The sequence below is a fragment of the Ruditapes philippinarum genome, unplaced genomic scaffold, assembly GCF_026571515.1.
Source record: "Ruditapes philippinarum isolate M1 unplaced genomic scaffold, ASM2657151v2 ctg3466_1_1_1_1, whole genome shotgun sequence".
NCBI lineage: Eukaryota > Metazoa > Mollusca > Bivalvia > Venerida > Veneridae > Ruditapes > Ruditapes philippinarum.
The window spans coordinates 31,581-57,500 of NW_026862923.1; the positions used below are offsets into that span (position 1 = coordinate 31,581).

Genomic DNA, 25,920 nt, shown 5'->3' on the forward strand with positions numbered 1-25,920 from the left:
GACGGAGACTATTTCTATATCCCCCGCCGCCTTTCGGCGGGGGATAATAAAACCTGCTGTGTGGGTACTTTATATTAAGATGCAGCTTGGGATGGCTACATAGATATCTGCGAGCAAGGTCAAGGTCACTCGCTTACAATAGAATTTTTCGCTTCTACTCGATGAATTCAGAACACTTTGACCTATTGATACTTAACTTGGCATGTGTGCAGCTTACATGAAAATACAGCCTGGCATTGATACTAATTGATAATCTTGTATACTTTTATTTTGATCTATTAAAACTAACTTTCTGTGTAATGGTACAAATAACAACATCATTTTTTCTTTAGTGCCATATTTCATTCATAATTCCTGTCACTTCAATATTTGGTTCTTAAAACCTGGTTTTCGTCGCATTGCGGCCCTACTTATTCTTAATTTGTTATCATACTATTAAACTTACTACATACAATTGTTTAAATCACAATGCAGTTCTAGTTCTAAAACTGACAGCGTGAAGAAAATGTTATTAAACAGTTTTAAATAGTAAAATTCAGAGTGGAAAGAAAGACTATCATATTTGCCTGTCAGTTCAATAGTATTAAATTAAATACTCTAGTATGTGAAATGATTTTTAAGACCAAAATAATGTACATAGAAAAATAAATTAATAATAAAATTTATTTTATATGAAAGCTGTTGAAAAGGTTATTAAACAATAAAATTTTAACTATTTGTAAAGACGTCGAAATATCTTCGTCTTAAACTTTGATAGCTCCACTCTCTTCTCGATCTTTACCCTTATGTTCTTTAAGAGACATACTACCTTTCAGTGGTTGATTTAGGGATACTCTTTTTACCTTGTTTATTATGATTCTCACTCAGTGTTTCAGGATGTGATGTTAACTCTAACAAGAACAGCTTGAGGTCTCCCACAATATTTGAGTCACGCTGAAGTAAGATCGGCTATCAATCAGATTTGTAAAGCATTTTAATAAAGTAATGACAATTTATGACAATTCAATAATTTAAACTCAATGATCAATGTCATTTCAATGTCAAAATCAGTTTGAATAATTCAGCTTGTCTTTCTTGTGGTTTGTCCTTTCTTCTTAAAGTATAAATCAATAAAAAAAAATGACAATTCAAGCAAATAAAGGACCTTAAAAGTCATTGTCAATTTAACGTCAATGTCATATTATAATAATTGAACATGTCGGTTTTGTCACAGTTGTTCTTTTCTCAAAAATTAAGTCAAATCTGATTCAAGTTCAAATTGACCTTGATTTTCTTGAAGACATTCTGTTAAAGTATAAATACAGGCAACGAATTAATAAACAAAGTTATATCTAAAATCAAGCAACATTGAAAAGTGAAGTTCTCTTGGTTTGCACGAAGATAATTTCTGAAGGATTGTATGTCCCCTTTTTAGAAATATCCATTAATAAATAACAAAGTAATATCCTATTACTTGAAAAATCAAACAAAATTTAAACAAGAGGGCCATGATGGCCCTGAAGTCGCTCACCTGTATATAGGCCCCCAGAGTGGGGCCAGTTTAAACCCCAGGGCTTTTATTTGAACAAACTTGGTAGACACCCATTACAAAATGTTTCATGCTAAACATCTAAGGTCTAGCTCGTTGAGTTTTTCCAAAAATAATTTTTTAAGTTTTAACTATACACATATAGTTCAAAGCAATGACACCCCTAGGGCGGGGCCAATTTTGCCCCCAGGGCTTTTTTTTTTAACAAACTTTGAAAACACTCACTAGAAGATGTTTCATGCTTAATATCTAAACTCTAGCTATTTGGTTTTTTTCAAAGAAGATTTTTAAGTTTTTGCTATACACATATAAGGAAAATCAATGTCCCCAAGGGCAGGGCCAATTTTGACCCTAGGGCTTTTATTTCAACAAATTTTGAAAACACTTACTGGAAGATGTTTCATGCTTAATATCTTAACTCTAGCTATTTGGGTTTTTTCAAAGAAGATTTTTTAAATGTTTTGCTATTCACATAAATAAAATCAATGACCCCCGGGGCAGGGCCAATTTTGACCCCAGGGCTCTTATTTGAACAAATTTGGTAGACACCCATTAGAACATGTTTCATGCTAAATATGTTAGCTCTATCTCTTTGGGTTCTTTAAAAGAAGATTTTATAAGTTTTTTACTATAAGCATAAAGGGGAAAATCAATGACCCCCTGGGACGGGGCCAATTTTGACCCCAGGGCTTTAATTTGAACAAACTTGATAGACCCTCATTAGAAAATGTTTCATGCTAAATATCTTAGCTCTAGCTCTTTTGGTTCTTTAAAAGAAGATTTTAAAAGTTTTTACTATATGCATATAGGGAAAATCAATGACCCCCTGGGGCGGGGCCAATTTTGACCCCAGGGCTTTTATTTGAACAAACTTGGTAGACACCCATTAGAAGATGTTTCATGCTAAATATCTTAGGTCTAGCTCTTTTGGTTCTTTAAAAGAAGAATTTTTAAGTTTTTACTATATGCATATAGGGAAAAACAATGACCCCGGGGGCGGGGCCAATTTTGACCCCAGGGCTTTTATTTGAACAAACTTGATACACACTCACTAGAAAATATTTCATGCCAAATATCTAAGCTCTACCCCTTTTGGTTTTTTAAAAGAAGTTATTTTAAGTTTTTTCTATCAGTTGCCATGGCAACCAGAGTTCTGCATGGAATTAAACTCTTTGAACAATTTTTAAAGGTGACCACCAAAGGAACATTCCTGTGAAGTTTGGATGAAATTGGCTCAGTGGTTTATGAGGAGATGTTATTTAAAGTAAAAGTTTACGGATGACGGACGACAGACGGACGGACGAAAAGCGATCACAAAAGCTCACCCTGTCACTTTGTCACAGGTGAGCTAAAAATGATCTCAAATGTCAAGTCAATGTCAAGTTTTATCTGGTGTACTAAAAGGCCTTGTCCAAAGGCTTATTGTGTCAAAATTTTCAAACAATTAATAGAGAAATCAAAGGCATTCTGAACAATCTTAAAGTTCCTAGATGGCAACGGCAGTGACGACTTGACTGAAGAAAAAGCTTTAAATGAGTCGAACTAAAATGAGCATGAAGTTGAGTTAGATATTTTAGAAATTAAAAGACTGATCTTTTATCATGAAAAATACTCAATTTTGAATTAAGCATCAATAACGTTGATATATCATGTCTTTAAAACAATATTAAAGGAACAATTCATATTTACTTAGATGTTATTTACTTTTAAACTAAGTTTTAAACTAGAAATGTGTCCATAGGACACGGATGCCCCCACACGCCACTGTTCTGTCAATCTTATGACTCTAGGTCAAATATTTTTTGGACTACATGTGCCACAAGTTGAAAACTAAAAATCAACAAAGGGCCATAATTCTCTTAAATTTGGTCGCAGCAAAAATTCCTTCCTTTACTACCATCTAGACATTAAGGTTGTTCATCCCTGGAAGTTTAAGCAAAATCTGCCATCAGGTTTAAGAGGAGTTGCATTCACAAAATTTCTACATAGTATATAATGAAAAAATCAACAAAGGGCCATAATTCTGTTAAATTTGGTTGCAGCAAAAATTCCTTCCTTTACTGCCATCTACACATTAAGGTTGTTCATCCCTGGAAGTTTAAGCAAAATCTGCCATCCGGTTTAAGAGGAGTTGCATTCACAAAATTTCTACATAGTATATAGTGAAAAAATCAACAAAGGGCCATAATTCTGTAAAATTTGGTCGCAGTGAAAATTCCTTCCTTTACTACCATCTACACCTTAAGGTTGTTCATCCCTGTAAGTTTAAGCAAAATCTGCCATCCAGTTTAAGAGGAGTTGCGTTCACAAAATTTCTACATAGTATCTAATGAAAAAATCAACAAAGGGCCATAATTCTGTTAAATTTGGTCGCAGCAAAAATTCCTTCCTTTACTACCATCTAGACATTAAGGTTGTTCATCCCTGTAAGTTTAAGCAAAATCTGCCATCCGGTTTAAGAGGAGTTGCGTTCACAAAATTTCTACATAGTATCTAGTGAAAAAATCAACAAAGGGCCATAATTCTGTTAAATTTGGTCGCAGCGAAAATTCCTTCCTTTACTACCATCTACACATTAAGGTTGTTCATCAAGGTAAGTTTAAGCAAAATCTGCCATCCGGTTTAAGAGGAGTTGCGTTCACAAGATTTCGGGACGTACGGACGGACTGACGGACGGACAAGTGCAACGCTATATGCTCCCACATTGTGGGGGCATAAAAATGTTTCAACAAGTGAACATTTAAGACTAAAATAGGTAGTATTTCATTCCTTCCTATAAAAATTTCGAACAGAAAGATTTTTTGAAGCAAAATCTAATTAAAACAAGAGGGCCATGATGGCCCTGAAGTCCCTCACCTGTACATAGGCCCCCCCCCCCCCCCCCCCCCGGAGCAGGGCCACCAGTTTAAACCCCAGGGCTTTTTTTTGAACAAACTTGGTAGACACCCATTAGAAGATATTTCATGCTTAACATCTAAGGTCTAATCTAGCTGGTCAAGTTTTTTTTCTTTACACATATAGTTAAAAACAATGACACACCTGAGGCAGGGCCAGTTTTGACCCAAGGGCTTTTATTTGAACAATCTTTGTAGACACTTACTAGAAAATGTTTCATGCTTAATATCTAAACTCTAGCTATTCAGGTTTTTTCAAAGAAGATTTTTAAGTTTTTGCTTTACACATACAAGGAAAATCAATGTCACCCGGGGCGGGGCCAATTTTGACACCCAGGGCTTTTATTTGACCAAACTTTGTAGACACTCACTAGAAGATGCTTCCTGCATAATATCTAAACTCTAGCTATTTGAGTTTTTTTCAAAGAAGATTTTTAAAGTTTTTGTTATACACATATAAGGAAAAGGAATGACCCCTGGGGCAGGGCCAATTTTGACCCCAGGGCTTTTATTTGAACAAACTTGGTAGACACTCACTAGAAGATGCTTCCTGCATAATATCTAAACTCTAGCTATTTGAGTTTTTTTCAAAGAAGATTTTTAAAGTTTTTGTTATACACATATAAGGAAAATCAATGACATCCGAGGCGGGGCCAATTTTGACCCCAGGGCACTTATTTGAACAAACTTGGTAAACATCCATTAGAACATGTTTCATGCTAAATATCTTAGCTTTAGCTCTTTGGGTTCTTTAAAAGAAGATTTTTAAGTTTTTACTATATGCATATAGGGAAAATCAATGACCCCCTGGGGCGGGGCCAATTTTGACCCCAGGGCTTTTATTTGAACAATCTTGGTAGACACTCACTAGAAGATGTTTCATGCCAAAAATCTAAGCTCTAGCTCTTTGAGTTTTTTAGTAGAAGTTTTTTCTTTTGGTTGCCATGGCAAACAGAGTTCTGCATGGAATGGAATTCTTTGAACAACTTTGTTAAGGCTCACACAAGGAACATCCCTGTGAAGTTTCATTATGATCTGCCTTATGGTTTCAGAGGAGATGTCATTTTAAAAGTGTGAACGGACGATGTACGACGGACGACGTACGATGGACAGACGAAGAGTGATCCTAATAGCTCACCCTGAGCATATGCTCAGGTGAGCTAAAAAAACTGATAAAATGAAACATGCCTTTACACATTTTTTTAAAAATTTTTGTTCCGTCTTGGAATATTAAATATTTTGTATGTTTGCATAATGTAATAAACAAGAATAATACTCAAGAGTCAAAACTTAAGTAACAAGCAAATTCGTTGAATTTATATCCCCCGCCGAGTACTGGTTATTAATAACACAACAACTGAAGACATAAGGCTTATATATTAATCATGGCATAAACAGTAATATTCTTTGAACTTGATAAATATTCAGGGCAATAGCAGAGCCATAACTTTGTGTTAAATAGTAAAATCTGGAAATGCCAATGAGATGTATGCATACTACATAACTAATCAAGGGCCATAAATCTGAGTTATAAGTATCTGACTGGAACAAGGCGACTATATGCATATCTCCTCTTAGTATCTCATAAAGTTTCATTGAATTCCAGCCAGTAGTAGCAGAGAAGTAGCGAAGAAACAAATATTTTTCTATATGGATACTGCATAACTAATCAAGGGCCATAACTCTTGAGTTAAAGTGTCTGACCGGAACAAGCCGACGATATGCGCATCTCCTCTTGGTATTGAAGGTTCCCATAAAGTTTCCTTGAATTCCAGCCAGTAGTTGCAGAGAATACTCTGGAAACGATTTTTACTCCATATGCATACTGCATAACTAATCAAGGGCCATAACTCTGAGTTAAAGTGTCTGACCAGAACAAGCCGAAGATATGCGCATCTCCTCTTGATATTGATGATTCCCATAAAGTTTCTATGAATTCCAGCCAGTAGTTGCAGAGAACTACTCTGGAAACGATTTTTACTCCATATGCATATTGCATAACTAATCAAGGGCCATAGCTCCGAGTTAAAGTGTCTGACCCAAACAAGCCGACGATATGCGCATCTCCTCTTGGTATTGAAGGTTCCCATAAAGTTTCGTTGAATTCCAGCCAGTAGTTGCAGAGAAGTAGTGCGGAAACGATTTTTACTCCATATGCATACTGCATAACTAATCAAGGGCCATAACTCTGAGTTAAAGTGTCTAACCGAAACAAGCCGATGATATGCGCATCTCCTGTTGGTATTGATGATTCCCATAAAGTTTCGTTGAATTCCAGCCAGTAGTTGCAGAGAAGTAGTGCGGAAACGATTTTTACTCTATATGCATACTACATAACTAATCAAGGGCCATAACTCTGAGTTAAAAGGTCGGACCAGAACAAGCCGACGATATGTGCATCTCCTCTTGATATTGATGATTCCCATAAAGTTTCGTTGAATTCCAGCCAGTAGTTGCAGAGGACTACTCCGGAAACGAAATTCGGACGGACGGACAACGCCAAAACTATATCCCCCTCCCGATTCCATCGGCGGGGGATAACAATCTTAAATGTATTGCTCTGTCCTGGTATATTTCTTATGTATTTTTCTTAATACCTGTAACGTAAAAAAAAAAAGAGGATAGATCCCAGGTGTCATTTTACATATAACATAGACAATAAATTAGTTACTATTCGAGCTACAAGAACAACAAGAGGGCCATGATGGCCCTGAGGTCGCTCACCTGTATATAGGCCCCCCAACCCCCCACTCCAACGTTGCAGGGCCAATTTAACCCAGGGGCTTTTATTTGCAAAAACTTGGTAGACACCCATAAGAAAATGTTTCATGCTAAACATCTAAGCTCTAGCTCATTGGGCTTTTTAAAAGAAGATTTTTTTTAAAGTTTTTACTGTACACATATAGTTAAAAACAATTACACCCCTGGGGCAGGGCCAGTTTTGACCCCAGGGCTTTTATTTGAACAAACTTTGTAGACACTAGAAGATGTTTCATGCTTAATATCTAAACTCTAGCTATTTGGGTTTTTTCAAAGAAGATTTTAAGTTTTTGCTATACACATATAAAGAAAATCAATGACCCCCGAGGCAGGGCCAATTTTGACCCCAGGTCTTTTATTTGAACAAACTTTGTAGACACTCACTAATAGATGTTTCATGCTTAATATCTTAACTCTAACTATTTGGGTTTTTTCAAAGAAGATTTTTTAAGTATTTGCTATACACATATAAGGAAAATCAATGACCCCCGGGGCGGTGCCAATTTTGACCCCAGGGCTTTTATTTGAACAAACTTGGTAGACACCTATTAGAACATGTTTGATGCTCAATATCTTAGCCATAGCTCTTTGAGTTCTTTAAAAGCAGATTTTTTAAGTTTTTACTATATGCATATAGGGAAAAATCAATGACCACCGGGGCAGGGCCAATTTTGATCCCAGGGCTTTTATTTAAACAAACTTGGTAGACACCTATTAAAACATGTTTGATGCTCAATATCTTAGCCATAGCTCTTTGAGTTCTTTAAAAGAAGATTTTTTAAGTTTTAACTATATGCATATAGGGAAAATCAATGACCCCCTGGGGCGGGGCCAATTTTGACCCCAGGGCTTTTATTTGAACAAACTTGGTAGACACCCATTAGAACATGTTTCTTGCTAAATATCTTAGCTCTAGCTCTTTGGATTCTTTAAAAGAAGATTTTTTAAGTTTTTACTATATGCATATAGGGAAAATCAATGACCCCCCGGGGCGGGGCCAATTTTGACCCTAGGGCTTTTATTTGAACAAACTTGGTAGACACCCATTAGAACATGTTTCATGCTAAATATCTTAGCTCTAGCTCTTTGGGTTCTTTAAAAGAAGATTTTTTAAGTTTTTACTATATGCATATAGGGAAAATCAATGACCTCCCGGGGCCGGGCCAATTTTGACCCCAGGGCTTTTATTTGAACAAACTTGGTAGACACCTATTAGAACATGTTTGATGCTCAATATCTTAGCCATAGCTCTTTGAGTTCTTTAAAAGAAGATTTTTTAAGTTTTTACTATATGTATATAGGGAAAATCAATGACCCCCCGGGGCGGGGCCAATTTTGACCCAAGGGCTTTTATTTGAACAAATTTGGTAGACACCCATTAGAACATGTTTCATGCTAAATATCTTAGCTCTAGCTCTTTGGGTTCTTTAAAAGAAGATTTTTTAAGTTTTTACTATATGCATATAGGGAAAATCAATGACCACCCGGGGCGGGGCCAATTTTGACCCCAGGGCTTTTATTTGAACAAACTTGGTAGACACCTATTAGAACATGTTTGATGCTCAATATCTTAGCCATAGCTCTTTGAGTTCTTTAAAAGAAGATTTTTTAATTTTTTTATATATGCATATAGGGAAAATCAATGACCCCCCGGGGCGGGGCCAATTTTGACCCCAGGGCTTTTATTTATACAAACTTGGTAGACACCCATTAGAACATGTTTCATGCTAAATATCTTAGCTCTAGCTCTTTGGGTTCTTTAAAAGAAATTTTTTTAAGTTTTTACTATATGCATATAGGGAAAATCAATGACCCCCCGGGGCGGGGCCAATTTTGACCCCAGGGCTTTTATTTGAACAAACTTGGTAGACACTCACTAGAAGATGTTTCATGCCAAATATCTAAGCTCTAGCTCTTATGGTTTTTTAAAAGAAGATATTTAAAGTTTTTTCTTTCGGTTGCCATGGCAACCAGAGTTTCTGCATGGAATTAAATTCTTTGAACATTTTTTAAAGGTGACCACCAAAGGAACATTCCTGTGAAGTTTGGATGAAATTGGCTCAGTGGTTTATGAGGAGATGTCATTTAAAGTAAAAGTTTACGGACGGACGAAAAGCGATCACAAAAGCTCACCCTGTCACTTTTTGACAGGTGAGCTAAAAATACTTAAAATTATCTATCTTGTATGTTTTAAAACCAAATACACTAATCTTTTGATGAACAAAAATCATACTAACTCGTACATGCACGTGGCACACACACGCACACTTGCGCGCGCGTGCGCGCGCACTCAGACACAGGCACCCTGTGTTAACTGTGAGAGTGAAAATTTATTTGTTGTATTATACTCGAAAACATTTGTGATTTGATATATGAAAAGAATATTATTGCATGTTAGTATGATTTTATATATTTTGGTTTGTTAACCATATCAAGAAGAACGTAAAGCAACTGACCTCTTATTGTTCCTAAAACAAGTTGTTAATTAGGAAAAAAATCGAGGTTTTTTAATATTATTATTTATGAAAAATTTTGTATTACATGTGGAGATCCATATTCTATATATATTTTATAGTACATGTATATTGCTGTATTTATGTATGAAAGATTCTGTATTTATTTGACAAAGTTTTATTTCCGCTAAACGTCAAGTTCCAACGGACGTTGCGTCATTTGTCATTTGTTATTACATAAACGTCATTTTTTTCTGAAGAAGACTAAACATCGAAAGCTAAAGAAAAGAGATTGTTCTCGCTGAACTTATAATATGAGTTGTTTATTAGTAAATTGAAGAATGCAAGAATAAACTAATTTTCAATACTAATCACAATATCAAACATCAGGCAATTTACCTCAAAAAGCGGATCGGAAACAATTATGAATGATTTGTGTAGAACTTCCATTTCTTCATTCATGTCAGTTCTTTCAACCAGTAATGCAGGGCCTGGTCCGAGTATTTTTGTCAACCTGTCCCAAATCTCTGTAAATTGAAATAACAACAAGACATATTGTCGGAAACAGACAAAAGCTAATCCCAGTAAGAAAAATGATTTTTGACTTCCGTTACAAAAATAAAGAAGCATAACATTTTTTCCCATTTTTTAAAGTTTTCTCAATTATTTCAATAAATATAATTAAATGATTGATGAATTAACAAACCATAGCCATATAAAGCAAGTAATGATTTCCTTTCAAATCCAAGTACATGTATTACCATTACCTTTTTAATTGTAAAACTGGTGGTGGATTATCATTGTACATCGATATACAATTGACAATTATTCAAGTGCGACTTGGAGTTTAGGTCTTCTTATATTGTTTTAGCCTGCGCCATATCTGCTCAATTTGCTTTACATTTATGCATAATTATTCAAAATTCATTCATGAATGAAAATGGAATGGACAGAACTCGACCAACTAATCACAATTATATTAAGACTTTCGATGCACAAGTGTGACCTTAACCATTGAGCTTAAATAGCTAAATATTACGCGCGACACATTGTCATTATACCCGATTAAGCCAATCAATTTCAACATTCATCCTTGGTACAGTCTTCACGAAAAACTTTTACAGGCACAGGACATTTGGACCAGTAAAATCTTAAAACTTAACGGACCTGATGATCTTTAGCTGGACCGAATATTCATACAATAATTATAAAAATAAATAAAGAAAATATAATTCATATATATTTATTGTTTATTCTCTGCAAAAACTTAATGACTGTAACAGAGAAAAGACATGATCTGCAGACATCTCCATGCTTTCATCATCCTCTAACTCATCATCATCATCTAAACCATCATCACTGAAGGCAGAATCACAATCAGAATCACTTCAGTAGAATCACAATCAGAATCATCGCACTGTAATAAAGAGAAAAATGATCAAAAGTATTAGTAAAGCTGAGAACACAGAGGTGCTAAATGTTCTTCAATATGGGTAATTCAAAATTAGAAAGCAAATAAAAGTAATTATGAAAACTGATGACATTTCTTTAAATAAAATGTTGGACTCAATATAAAACACAATATTATACATACCTTTGATAATTCCATTTCCACATTAGGCTGACTACAACTAACCACCTCAATATTTGTTGTGGCTGATCCTGTATTTTCTTTGTTACTGTTACAGTCAGTTTCATTAGCCTGAACTTGGACTGTAGATGACCTTTCATACCCTAAATGTCTTGGTCTACCAGATGGGGTTACCTATCAAAATTTTAAAAAATGCATAATTTCTTCACTAAGATTTTAATGGAAAAAAAAAAGAGATTCATGAATCTTGTTTAAAATTAATTTGACTGTTATCTTAAGTTTGAAACAGATAATCAATGCTGAGGTTACAATAAAATAATTAAATAAGTTTAACATACCATCCACTGTTTTATTGCCTGGTCAGGGTTAAAATCCTCTATGGAAGGGGACTCCAGGTGGGCAAGCATCAATTCATTTAGTGTCCTAGTGCTCATCCTACCCCTCCTTTTAGTTTTTAAGAGCTTCATTGCACTAAAGGTGGTCTCATTCTTTACAGAAGTTGGCGGTAACGCCCTTAAAAGATCTATGAGATCTGGAACAATGTGAAGGTCATGGTCTTTCAACATTCTGAATACATCTTCCCACTGAAGTTTTCCATTAACAAGCTTCTGTCCAACTCTAAAGCAAATAAAGATGTAAAGTTAATAACAATAAATGTAAGTTACATTAAAGCTGCATAACATCAATGCCTAATAATACAACACTTATATCTTTCCAAAATGAAAGTGTCAGAGAAAAATGATTTCATATTTAAGACATAACCTATAGAAGTAGCTGACATATTTGAACTTTAACTGATTTCAAAAAAAATTATGATATTTACATTTGTCTTGAAACTAAACTTACTTTCTGTACAATAAATGCTTAAGAAGAGACCATTCTTCCAACAAAATGTCAAGTTGAGCTTCACCAGACTGGGGCAGGATAGCACCAAACTGTGAATGAAGTTGCTTTACTTCACTTGTACCATAATCTAGTATAAAACAAACATCAATCTGTATATATACAGTATATATAAAAGTAACCAAATTTGGCTGAAATAAGGTATATAAGCATACAACTGCATTTATTTTTATTGATAAATACTTACACAAACATTAAAAACAATAACATACATATTTTATTTCTTTAATAAATGGTCCACATATTTTTACTTAGTTTTTATTAAAAGCAAAAAGGAATACTAAATGGTTAAAAAAGAACTTGTTTCAGATAACAAAAAAAAAACAACATAAAAAAACAATTCTTTCAGACACATAACAATCAATAGCAACAGACTGTAACAGCAACATTCTTCATGGAAACAGCTTATTCAAAACAAAAATAAACAAACATTTATAACAATCAACATGGGCTTTAACGCATTATTAACCTGTAATATCATCTGAACCTTCAGCAGGCCAGTTATTAAAACTGCTTATCAAGCTAGCTTGAAACACTTGGGAACTGTCAGCTGGAAACCTGGTTACAAGACAGTCAATGAGACTATTGATTAGATTTTCATTTGTTGCCTTTGGTTTGGAGCCTTTAAATGATAAATGCAGAGTTTGGAACTCTTCTGTTTGGAGAACATTAAGCACTTCAGTATCCTCTCTGTGAAAAAAATAACAAATCACCATCAGCTTTTAAATCCATGTTAAAAGAAATAAGTATAATAAAATATAATATTAAATATTGATATTACCTTGTTTTGCGTGCTCTAAGGAGGTCCAGTGTGGCATAAACATGTGTGTAAGCATCAGCGAGACTGAGATTCCTTTTTTGTAGCACAAGTGAAAGCTTCTGTAGGACACCAACCACATCCTGGAAATTGAAAAAGTAGATTTGATTTTTTTTCAATCTAGAGATAAGTTGTTATTACTGTTATCTTGAGTAGGTCAAATGTACAGAAACTTTGCTAATTAATGTGTTTCATGGTTAATTTATATTCATTTATATTATTTTTTTTTAAGTCTATATAACTCTAAAGTTCAAAAATTAAAATGACTTACTAAACTTAAATATAACACTGACAATAAGCTATACCTTTAGTTTAAGCATAAAGACAAGCACATGTCCATCACAAGCCAATTTCGCTAATCCTTCTGCCTTGGCATTCTCGTGTGAGGAGTTTTGTAAGTGGAAGCAGAATGCTTTGTACCCTTTCATGAAAACTTTTATGGCTCGTTCAACATGTGGAAGCCATCTTGTCCCACCAATCCTTGTAGGCATGATAGGTTTCATCTCAAGTGAATTAAATGTTCGAAAAAGTGACTTTTTTGACTTTGGACTCTTTCTGTATATATAATAAAGCCCAAGTAAAAGTGTAATGGTCTGGTCATAATTCTTCTTACTTTGCACCTTTGTCTTTGAAGGCAAGCTCTAATCTATGCGCCAAACAATGTGTGACTACCAAGTGGGGGCAATTTGTTTTCAGAAGTGTTGCTAATCCAGATTTCTTCCCTGAAAAAATGTGAACATTTTTAAACATGTAAGATAAAAAGAACAAGATTGCATTTGAGAAAATGCTATGCCACCGCATTAATACAACACTCAATAGAAGTGTAGGAACAAATACTGTTGAAGAACGGGTCTTTTATTAACTTTGTATATTATTGTCTGGATGAGTCGGTACCAATGCAAAACCAACGTATTACTATAAACTGCTAGCATTCCCTTGCAGAAAGATAAGCAGACAACAGCCTAAATTTCATGACTACATCAAAGGACAACACAGTAAGACACTTTGTAAAAATCTAGGTCAGCTGATATCAAAGTTCACTTTACATCTTAATCTGTGCACATGGTTCAAATTTCATAGCTGTACATCAAAAGACAAGAAAGTAAGTCACATAATCAAAATCTAGGTCACTTGATATAAAAGTTCAGTTTTACAACTAAAACTGTGCACATGGTCAAAATTTCATTACTGTACATCAAAGGACAAGAAAGTAGGTCACTGTCCCCTTGGGCAAGGCAAAATTTTGACCAAGGGTTTAATTCAAAACAATCTTGATACAGGTCCACCAAACAACATTTCAAGTCATAAATTTAAGCTGTAGCTTTCTCCCATTCAGAAAACATTTGTTTTATTTTCTGTTTTTATTATGTGATATAATGAAAATCACTGCCCCCAGAGGTTCACTTCCCAAAGTCTCATGTCATAAACTTAACCTCTAGCCTTTGTCAATTCAGAGAAGTAGATTTTTCAAGTTTTTACTTTATACATATAAGGAAAACTATCGCCTCTAGGGCAGGGCAATTTTTCACTAGGGGCATAATTAAAACAACTTTAGTAGAGAACCCATAGATGATATTATGTACCAAAATCAAAGCTCTAAGCCTTGTACCTTCAGACAAGAAGATTTTTTAATTTTTTACTATATGTACATAGTGAAAATCAAATACCCCTGGGGGTGGGGCCAATTTTGACACCAGGACTATAATTTGTACAATCTTGCTAGAGGTTCAATACTTAATGTTTCATGCAAAATATCTTAACTCTAGCCTTTGTTAATTTAGAGAAGATGATTTTTTAAGTTTTTACTATACACATATAAGGAAAACCTATGGCCCCCGGGGCGAGGCTAATTTTGACACAAGAGGCAAAATTTCAACAACTTTGGTAGAGTACCTATAGATGAAATCATTTAACAAATATTAAAGCTCTAAACCTTGTACCTTCAAACAATAAGATTTTTTGATTTTTTACTATATGTATATATTGGAAATCAATGACCCCCGTGGCATGGGCAATTTTGACCCCAGGGCTATAATTTGAAAAATCTTGCTAGAGGTTCACTATACAATGTTTCATGCAAAATATCTAACCTCTAGCATTTGTCAATTGCTAGAAGAAATTTTTTTAAAGTTTTTACTGTAAGTTTTTACAATATACATATAAAGAAAACCAATGACCCCCGGGCGGGCCCTATTTTGACCCCAAGGCTATAATTTGAACAATCTTGCTAGAGGTTCAATACACAATGCCTTATGCAAAATATCTAAGCTCTAGGCCTTGTGGGTCTTTACAAGAAGGTATTTTAAGTTTTTACTATATGTACATATAGTGAAATGCAATGACCCCCCGGGCGGGGCCGATTTTGACTCCAGGGCTATAATTTGAATCTTAGTAAGTGTCTACAAGACAATGCCTTGTGCAAAATATCTAAGCTCTGGGCCTTTTGGGTCTTTACAAGAAGGTATTTTAAGTTTTTACTATATGTACATATAGTGAAAATCAATGACCCCTGGGGCGGGGCCGATTTTGACCCCAGGGCTATAATTTGAACAATCTTAGTAAGGGTCTACAAGACAATGCCTTATGCAAAATATCTAAGCTCTGGGCCTTTTGGATCTTTACAAGAAGGTATTTAAAGTTTTTACTATATGTACATATAGTGAAATTCAATGACCCCCCGGGCGGGCCGATTTTGACCCCAGGGCTATAATTTGAACAATCTTAGTAAGTGTCTACAAGACAATTCCTTATGCAAAATATCTAAGCTCTGGGCCTTTTGGGTCTTTACAAGAAGGTATTTTAAGTTTTTACTATATGTACTTATAGTGAAAATCAATGACCCCCGGGGCGGGCCGATTTTGACCCCAGGGCTATAATTTGAACAATCTTGGTAGAGGTCTACCAGACAATGCCTTATGCAAAATATCTAAGCTCTAGGCCTTCTGGGTCTTTACAAGAAGATTTTTTAAATTTATTCTTATAATTCCTTTTGGTTGCCATGGCAACCAGATTTCTGCATGGAATGAAATTCTTTGAACAACTTTGGGAGCCCTTCACCCAAGGATCAATCCTGCCAAGTTTGGTTGAAATTGGACAAGTGGTTTTTCACAAGAAGATCTTTTAAGTTCACTATATAATCTATATAACACACACACACACAAACAAACAAACACACACACACACACACACACACACAGGTGAATCGCTATATGCCACCGCATCGCAGATGCTGCGGTGGCATAAAAACAATATGTATTGTTTCAACATTCAAAAATAGACTTTGGAAAATCAATGTTAAACTTAATATTTATGGTAACATTCTATTGTGAAAGTATTTACAGTATGCAATGAGAATTTGAAGGTGAAATCCTTAATTTTTATTTTAAATTTAAAACATGTTAAAAACTATTTGTTTCCTATTTAATAGGATGAATAATTAAGTAATGAAAATATTCTATCATTTAAAAGATTTACTTAACTTACCTTGCATATTTGATGCTCCGTCCGCAGTAAATCCAACTAATTTATCTTTAAGGGCATTGCTGACACCTAGCTTCTCAAAAACTCCCTTGACGTGGTTGTGAATATCTTGACTGCATGCAGATTCTGAAGGTCCAATATGTAAGAAGGTGTCTTTGATATTACCAAGTGTACATGTTCGTATATAAATGTTTTCAATATCGTCACCCATAAAGTCTGTAGCACCATCAATTGTAAAACTGAAATACTTTGATTGATCCAAAACTTTCACAACATCTTGTCTTACCACTTGTGCAATTGCTGACATGAAACTAGCTGCTGATTTGTCATTCAAATAACTTTTGCCAACATCTAGGCCCTTGGATTGGTCAAGCCTGCATATTGTTTTGTACAGATTAAAACTAAGGTGACACTTGGCTAAACAGTGAACAGTTCTAAATTTCACAACAAGCTTGTCATATTCTGCCTTTTTCAGCTTTGTTAAACATTCAGCAGCCTGACTTTGGCATACAGGGTTTTTTTCTGCAGAAATTACGTTTGCATTTTTCAGATGGAGTCGTGAACTTGCATGGGTCTTTATGACATCAATTTTAAAATTTTCATTTCCCTTCACAAATGGCGAATTATCATTGTTTGATTTCAATTTACAATTAGTGCAATACATTTTACCGACAGCTTCGTCATATGTCAGCCACGGAAATTCTTTGAGCCATGAGTGCTGGAAAGTTCTTTTTCTCTTTTTTTCATACTCATTTTTCTTAGTGTTGGGATCACTTACTACCTTTCGCTTAACACCGGGCTTGGCGCCTTCAAAATGACGAAGAAAATTCATTTCAGATCGATAATTCTACTAAAGAACGCTTTGAAGCGAAAGTAAGAGAAAAGTACTATAACACCGGACATGTATAAAACATATACGAACACGAGACGTTTCCGACGCTAGATAATCATCAGCCGATTATTTATCGCTGTTATTGTCTAATAATAAGTATTTTTTATGAATCTGTCGATTGAATCCACTTGCTGGATTGTATTTTTTTAAGTTTTTTCTTAAAGGATATTTTATACTGCTGAAAAATCTACTGGCCCGACGGACCACTGACCTGGCAATTTTCACCAGACCGGCGCGGAATTTAGCGGTCTCGGGCCTCGGACCGTCGCTAATTTCGAAGACTGTTGGTACAACAATCAATACACTATAATTAGGAAAACATTTTATCATGGCTTACAGCGACCAATTTTGACCTTGACGTCTGAGCGTTTGCAACATGTTGTCATGATGTCGAACATATTAATTCCTGGTTATCCTTCAAGGAGTGAGGAAACATTTACCATGACATCACAAACCTTGCGCTTTAATATAAATTCCATATCATGAATTTCGACAAACAATGTAATCTAGATTTTTTAGCAAGTTACTTTACACTTATATGCTTAACTTTGTATAAATGTTTGATAAATTTAAGCTTTTTAGCTCGACTGTAATAATGGAATAAGTAGGGCTATTCTAGTCACCTGAGCGTCGACATAGGAATTATCACTTATGTTAAAGTTTTTGTACCACCTCAAATATTTTCAGTCCATTAACAAATGGCTTCGAACCTTCGCATACTTGTTCACCATTATGCCCCCACCGGTAGACAGGAGGAGGTAACTCTATCAAGCATTTTGACAGAATTATGCCCCTTTTTCGACTTAGAATTTATGTTAGAGTGTGCATACCACCTAAAATATGTTCAAAGTCCATTGATATATGGGTATGAAACTCTGCACACTTTTTCACAATCATGCCACAGCCTTTAGACAAGAGGAGGTAACCATTTTGACAGAATTGTGCCCCTTTTTCGACTTAAGAATTTACATTTACCCATTACTGTATGAGCAATTTGTGAAAAAAATGGCTGTTTTCAATGAAATGCTTCCTGTTACAAGTTCATTGCTTTGAAACTATAAAAATGATTTGATAATAAACAAGTTGTACAAATGTAAAATGGCCCATAGCCTTTGTATCGGCATGCTCACTCTTAAATAACCTGTTACCATGGCAACGAAGGAACATCTCAATATCCTAAAATTACTATTTTATGTTGATTCTTTCCATCAAAACAGATTTCAAAGTGCTGCAACTTCTCAATGGATTGAGATAGTCAACGGCTTTTCAGCGTTGGTTTCACGTTACCTTAAGATCAACAGGAGTATGTTCTTGAGGCGGAGCAGAAAAAGTTATCACTTTTTTAACAACATGTCTTAAATGAAAACAACTGTTTGGGGCCAAAAACAGGACATTTTTTCACTATTTGAGGACCCTTAAAAGGGGGGATGAAAGGGCGTGAAAACATGTCTATTTGAAGAAATGGGTTAAAACTTGTGTACCACTTCAACTATTTCCAAAGGCCATTTACATACGGCTTAGAAACTTTGCTCACTTGTTCACAATCATGCCCCTAATCTGTAAACAGGAAGAGGTTGTTCTATGTAGCATTTTGACAGATTATGCCCCTTTCTCAACTTAAAATATACGTTTAAGTTTGCGTACCACCTAAAATATTTCATAGTCCATTGACATATAGCACACTTGTTCACAATCGGCATCATGCCCTTACCTTAGATAGGAGGAGGTAACTCTATCAAGCATTATGACAGAATGATGTCCCTTTTTTGGCTAAGAATTAACGTTTAAGTTTGTGTAACACTTCATATATTGTTTAAGTTCATTGACATATGGCTTTGAAACTGAGTGCACGTGTTCACCATCATGCCCTCAACGTGTAGACAGGAGAAAGTAACTATATGATATATTTTGACATATTCTGTACAGTGTTCGCGTTTACTGAGTAAACATATCAATTTACTCGCTAAAATTGCCAGGGAGGAAAGAAAACAAGAGGGCCATGATGGCCCTGAGGTCGCTCACCTGTATATAGGCCCCCCCCACCCCCGGGCCAATTTATACCCAAGGGCTTTTATTTGTTTATTTGAGCAGACTTGGTAGACACCCATAAGAAGATGTTTCATGCTAAACATCTAAGTTCTAGCTCATTGGCTTTTTTAAAAGAAGATTTTTAAAGTTTTTACTATACACATATAGTTAAAAACAATGACACCCCTGGGGCAGGGCCAGTTTTGACCCCCGGGCGTTTATTTTAACAAACTTTGTAGATATTTACTTAAAGATGTTTCATGCTTAATATCTAAACTCTAGCTATTTGGGTTTTTCCAAAGAAGATTTTTAAGTTTTTGCTATACACATATAAGGAAAATCAATTTTGACCCCAGGGCTTTTATTTGAACAAACTTGGTAGACACTCACTAGAAGATGTTTCATGCCAAATATCTAAGCTCTAGCTCTTATGGTTTTTTAAAAGAAGATATTTAAAGTTTTTTCTTTTGGTTGCCATGGCAACCAGAGTTCTGCATGGAATTAAATTCTTTGAACAATTTTTAAAGGTGACCACCAAAGGAACATTCCTGTGAAGTTTGGATGAAATTGGCTCAGTGGTTTATGAGGAGATGTCATTTAAAGCAAAAGTTTACGGACGGACGGACGGACGGACGCCGGACGAAAAGCGATCACAAAAGCTCACCCTGTCACTTTGTGACAGGTGAGCTAAAAAGGGCTGTTGAGTCCCTGGGACGAAACACTTTTTCCCCGATAATTGGTCAATTCTCTTTTTTAAGTTTTTTTGCTCTGCTTGAAAATGATTTTCTATTCACTTTAAATAAATTGTATTATAAGAACTTGACTTTCACCTCATTTTCATTTGTTCCTTTCTCATTAGCAATGCAGATTTATATCCCAAACGTAGACTAGGAGCAAGTCCTCGGCCTCGTTTTGGGCCAACCTATCAATGGTATCCGCGAACATCAACAGTCACAAATTTGATTGTTTTATGAAGTTATGCAAACATTGACATTTTTGTAATTGAGGACTCGTTCGATTTGAATTGGGACGTAACAGATCTATTAGCACTGAGTCCCAGGTACTCAGTAAAGTTAGGGAAAATCGCTAACACTGCTGTACTTTCAAGCATATCCATGTACATACATATACACAATGTTAATATATAGCAAATAAAAACTAGGATAAGACCTTAATAAGCATCAGCTTTCAGTTCTGATCCTTTTCATTCATTTCATGTGTTGTAAAGTTCTATTTGTAAACTGTTAATGTGTATACTTATTTGAAATGAACTATGTTTAAACTAAACATTTTGACAGAAAAATACCCCTTTTTCCACTTAGAATTTTCGTTCAAGTTTGCATACCTCAGATATTTCATATTCAATTTACATCTCGCAGTGAAACAAGTTTAAATTTTAGGATTCTCTCCATAACTGTAGCATGTATTTGAAAAAATGGCCCGTTTGTGAACTTCGGAAGTTTTACATTGACGGAGTCGAATTGTTTACTGGCACGACTCGAGGTAATCATTTATGAAACGAGCAACATTCATATTTAAGCTACAGGCTTGTGTTCTGCGCGCGATTCATTATCTCTATCAATTTCATATTTATTCATAAGTGTTTTAAAATTCATGTATAATACACCCATAAACACTTTCAATATGATCTACCTAAATAACCGAGGTATATCAAGTGAAAAAATATGAGTTGCTTCCCTTATCTTCGAGTAAAATCGATATCGCTTATGCTAAAACAATACAAAATAAGCTGTTTTTAAACCGCTAGTTTGTTGTGATTAAATGTCCGATTTTAAAATGTATTACATTAATAGAAAGCTTTGGATCTTAGCTTCGTCACAGTATAAAATTCAACACATCTTTGGACTTCAAAGTATTTTAATTAACTGTTAAACCTACCATATGTCAGACCATTTTACATACGATTTATACAGTGAGATACGCAATCCGTTATCTTTACTCGAAATTCTACAGATATGAATAGCCTGTCGTCTGCTAGTTCTGAAAGTGTTTATCGGTGTATTGTCAAATTAAAAACTGTATTTTGTCACCTTTTATATCCACATCTTCAGCTTCTTCACTTTGCTTTGTCTTTTCTTTAGACAAAGAAACACTGTCTTTAAAATAGCGTTGCCATTCTTGCAATGCACGTTCTTCGTCCTTACAGAGCTGTACTAATTCATTCAAAAGATCGTCTTTTGTTTGATTCTTCATCTGCTTCGTTGATGATTTAAACTCCAGATTCTGAAGTGTTTTCTTTAAATCAGTCATCCTGGAAAAAAAATTATTTGTTCAAACAACATTATATCTCTGGGTTAATATGGTTACATTCAAACAGTAATTTGCATTTCCACCTCGAGTTCTTCAGTTTATTCATTAAACATGTTATGACAATTATTTTTGTATACAGAGGCAATATGAAATACAGCAAACGCATTTTATTTAATATATACTGTCCTGTTTGATTTTAAACAAAAAATAACACCAACATACTTAATTGAACAATAACTTATTTCTCATATATTCATGAATAACAGATGATTTCTGAAAATTTCTACCGTTATAACGGAATATTATTTATATATAATCATTTTGTTTTCCTCCTCTCTTAATTATAATTTTAAAGACATTGAAAGGAACAATAAGGAAACCCATTTTTATAATTTTATAAACTGATTAATTACTTAAAGAAACTAATATAATAACTCCAAACATTCAAACACACACACATGCAATAAACTTAAAACGTTGAGACAAAAATGAACTAGAATAATATTTTATGATAATTTTGTAAGTATTTATAACATATTACATAACTTATGAATTCATTACATATCACTAAATTCAAAGCAGAATGTGGAAAACTCTGAACTTGATTAAATGTGTATTACTATCATGTACTTAGACGATAAGTGCATAACCAAAGTGCAGCAATTACAACTTATAAATATGAAGTACTGAAGTAACTAAGTATGTATTTTGTGATAAGTTAGTACACATAGTACATAACTTTCATGCTTTAAAACCTTATCAATTTTGAATGTAAAATATTCTCTTCATTAATGACAGTTTTTTAATAAACAGTGTTTTCTATAAAGTTGTACTCTTTACAGGTACATTGATAAAAATTTAAGAAAGTAGTAAGAGATGGGACATTTATAACCGTAATAATGAATGTCTTTCTGAAAACATATTGTTACTTTCTAAATAATATTATTGTGTATCTTCAAAAAATGATAATGAAAAACAAAACAAAAAAACAGGGGCGTCCGTAGCCGAGTGGTTTTAGTCATAGACTTATAACCATTTCCCTTCAACGTTGTGGGTTCTAATCCCGGCATAGACTTTGGATTTATTTTCCTTTGAGAAAGCTATCTAGATAGTCTAGGGAATGTCGGTGGTTCTACTCAGGGGGCCACTTGTAATATTATTATGTATATATAATTAACTTTTTATGCTCCCCGAAAAAATTTGGAGGAGCATATAGTCGTCGGGTTGTCCGTCCGTCAGTACGTACTTCCCGAATTCTCGCCCGGTCCATAACTTTGTTATTTGAAGTCAGATTTTAAACTTATTTCACAGAAATGTTCACCATATTGAGACGACATGTCGCGTGCAACATGTGGGTCGCTACCTTGAAGGTCAGAGTCACAGCATGACCTCGCAGCAAAATTGTGTCTGGTCCATAACTTCATTATTTGAGGTCGGATTCTAAAACTATTTCACAGAAATAATCACCATATTGAGACAACGTGTCGCGCGTAGCATTAGGGTCGATACCTGGAAGGTCAAGGTCATAGCATGACCTTGCAGAAAAATTGTGTCCGGCCCATTACTTTGTTATTTGAAGTCGGGTTTGAAACCTGTTTTACATAAATGATCACCATTTTAAGACGTGTCGTGTGCAACATTTGGGTCGCTACCTTAAATGTCAAGGTCACAGTATGGCCTCGCAGCAAAATCGTGTCCGGTCCATAACTTCATTATTTGAGGTCGGATTTTATAACTATTTCACAGAAATAAAAGCCATGTTGAGTTGACGTGTCATGAGCATCATTTGGGTCTCTACCTTGAAGGTCAATGTCACAGCATGATCTTGCAGAAAAATCGTGTCCGGTCCATAACTTTGTGATTTAAAGTTGGATTTTACAACTTTTTCACAGAAATGATCACCAAGACAATGTGTCGAGTGCAACACTTGGGTTGTTTTACACTTTGAACTTTGTGACATAACTCCGACACTACAATGGTATACCTTCCTGTGTCCAAAACCTATTCGTGGAGCATCACCCGGTTCAACCGGCTCTTGTCTTTTATGTCTGTGATATATAATTTTGTGTTAGTGTTTATCTCAACAAAATTACAAACATTTCATTTCATTCAATGATACTTACTTTTCTTCTATAACTGTTTTTGTCTGTTGAGTGATTTGAGTGATATCAATATCAAAAATGTCCTCACGTTCCTATGCAATATATAATAACATGTACGAGGGCTGTTAGAAAGGTATCCGGAGAGGTTTCATAATTTTTTATTTGGAAACGTATCTAGATAAAATATTCAGCACTGTTACTTTGGAGAATTATGCTAATGATCTGGTTGAAAAACAATCACCATTTGCATTAATGCACATTCTACAACATTTATGGTAACGTAGGGTTAAGTTGAGCGGGTCAACTTACTTTTGGACAAGAAAATCGGTCATACGCATCTTGAAATCAAACCCTTCCGAAATATTCTCCATCACACAATACAAACTTCTATCTAAGAATCCACTAGTCAAAGCAGAACTTGAACTTTGGGAATTTACGAATCGTTTCTCGAATATTATATTGGCAAATCATGTATTTAACAAGTTGTCCTGTTGGGGCGTCCAGATCTTTGGCGGTCGACAACATCACGCGTAGAATCGTTTTTAAATATGTTGTACCACTCATTCATGCCTCATTTCTTCGTAGGTACAGTAGGGTGAACGTTTCAGTTGTCAAAAATAGCGTTTTTTCGTGCGTGCGCAAGTTTTCGTGTGTGCGTTTTTCGTATATGGTGCGTGCGAATATCGTGCAAGGTGCGTTTGTTGAAACGCTTTTACAAGCGTGCATCGTTTACAAGCGTTTAACGTTTACCGTTTTTCATTTATCGTGCGTCTGAAAGTGTGCGTTTGTTATTCCCAGAAACGTTTTGCATGCGTCTGCGTTCGTCTAAGCGTTCGTCTAAGCGTTTAAGTACCATGTTTTGCGTCTGTTACTATTGAGAAGTAAAAGAATATCTTAGATAGATATATTATGTAAATTTCTTAAACATGTAAAAGATGTTCAGTGTCCCTGTCAAAGAATAGAAATATTATATAAAGAAATATTATTGTGATATTTACATTAAAGTTTTAAAGTTTGTGACCTCGTGGTGAATACTGATCAATTTCTACATGCTTTACGCCGAAGATTAGTTTTAATCCTATTTTACATACGCATAAGATTTAATTGCAACATTTTTGATATTCAATTCAGCAAACAGGTGTTTATATGCGTACCAATATATCCGATATGACGTTCGTCAGACACCGCCCTTCTGACTTTTCATCAAAGACTGTCCGAATCCTATTTAGGGTGATAATTATTTTAAACAGTTCCTTCCCATTTTTCTTAACAGATTTATATTGATATGCAGGGACTCAAACCCCTGACACTCGGAATACAATTCCGCGCCTCTTGTCAGTTCCTCTGAGCTATTCGGCCGCACTCAAACCCCTGACACTCGGAATACAATTCCGCGCCTCTTGTCAGTTCCTCTGAGCTATTCGGCCGCTTACACATTTTATGTGTTTAAATACTGAATAGTTATAAACCTACTGTGTATGCAAATATTTCTTTGAATTTCCCAGGGTTACTTAGCAATATGAATTAATTTCTAGCTGGGCTATACAAATGTATGTCAGTCACAGGGTGAGCAAAAAGTGCATCCTGACATGGACTCGAACCCCTGACCTGAATACCGTACCGCGGCTGTACCGACATTTATTAATAGTTTCATTATTTATACATGTGTAGTGAACACTTTACTAATTATACATTGTACATTGTACTATTTCTATATTTTTGTACAAATAAAAAAAGCTAGATTTTTTTCTAGATAAGAAAATTCTATGGTGGCTAAAATGTACCATGTTAAACTTTTTAGACATGTTATCACAACAGACAGGCTAAGCCACCCTTTACAAAAATTCCTCTATCTGTCAGCTCATAATCAGGGCATACACTTCTATTTTTGTATGTGACCTGGGCTATTTAGAACCTTTATTTTGTTTCAGGACCTGTCTGACAGCCATATTGATGTAGTGTAATTATACTTGTGATATTTAACAAGAACCGGGTGATGCTCCCCGAGAAGGTTCTGGACACGGGAAAGTATAAAAAAAATGAACAAAGGGCAAAAACTCCAAAATTAGGCAAAGCGGAGTTATGTTTTTTTGCACTGCAATTCTATTCAATGAGATCTATCTATCTATAAAGTTTCCTGATGATATCAGAGTTATGTCCCGGGTAAAAGTCAAAGTGTAAAAATGAACAAAGAGCAATAA

General features: G+C 34.9%; 3 protein-coding genes across 5 annotated transcripts in view; all 3 read right to left on the minus strand.

Annotated features, from left to right (window-relative positions):
* The window catches only part of LOC132720623 (uncharacterized), a 101,494-nt gene that overhangs the window by 21,959 nt on the left and 53,615 nt on the right, over positions 1 to 25,920 (minus strand). For all 3 annotated transcript variants that reach the window (XM_060704785.1, XM_060704783.1, XM_060704784.1), the window contains 4 exons: positions 23,741 to 23,811; positions 21,398 to 21,618; positions 10,035 to 10,162; positions 843 to 933 (listed from right to left, as the gene is read on the minus strand). In XM_060704785.1, the coding sequence (XP_060560768.1) occupies positions 843 to 933; positions 10,035 to 10,162; positions 21,398 to 21,618; positions 23,741 to 23,811 (511 nt within the window). The remainder of the gene's footprint in view (positions 1 to 842; positions 934 to 10,034; positions 10,163 to 21,397; positions 21,619 to 23,740; positions 23,812 to 25,920) is intronic.
* LOC132720622 (uncharacterized) overlaps positions 1 to 25,920 on the minus strand; it is a 57,932-nt gene that overhangs the window by 1,257 nt on the left and 30,755 nt on the right. The gene's annotated exons all lie outside the window — the stretch shown is intronic.
* LOC132720625 (zinc finger protein 862-like) lies at positions 10,981 to 17,258 on the minus strand. The gene is made up of 9 exons (XM_060704786.1): positions 16,430 to 17,258; positions 13,560 to 13,668; positions 13,252 to 13,501; positions 12,911 to 13,029; positions 12,599 to 12,819; positions 12,073 to 12,199; positions 11,565 to 11,844; positions 11,230 to 11,400; positions 10,981 to 11,052 (listed from the first exon to the last, which is right to left on the minus strand). The coding sequence occupies exons 1-9, from the start codon at positions 17,256 to 17,258 to the stop codon at positions 10,981 to 10,983; spliced, it is 2,178 nt and encodes a 725-aa protein (XP_060560769.1).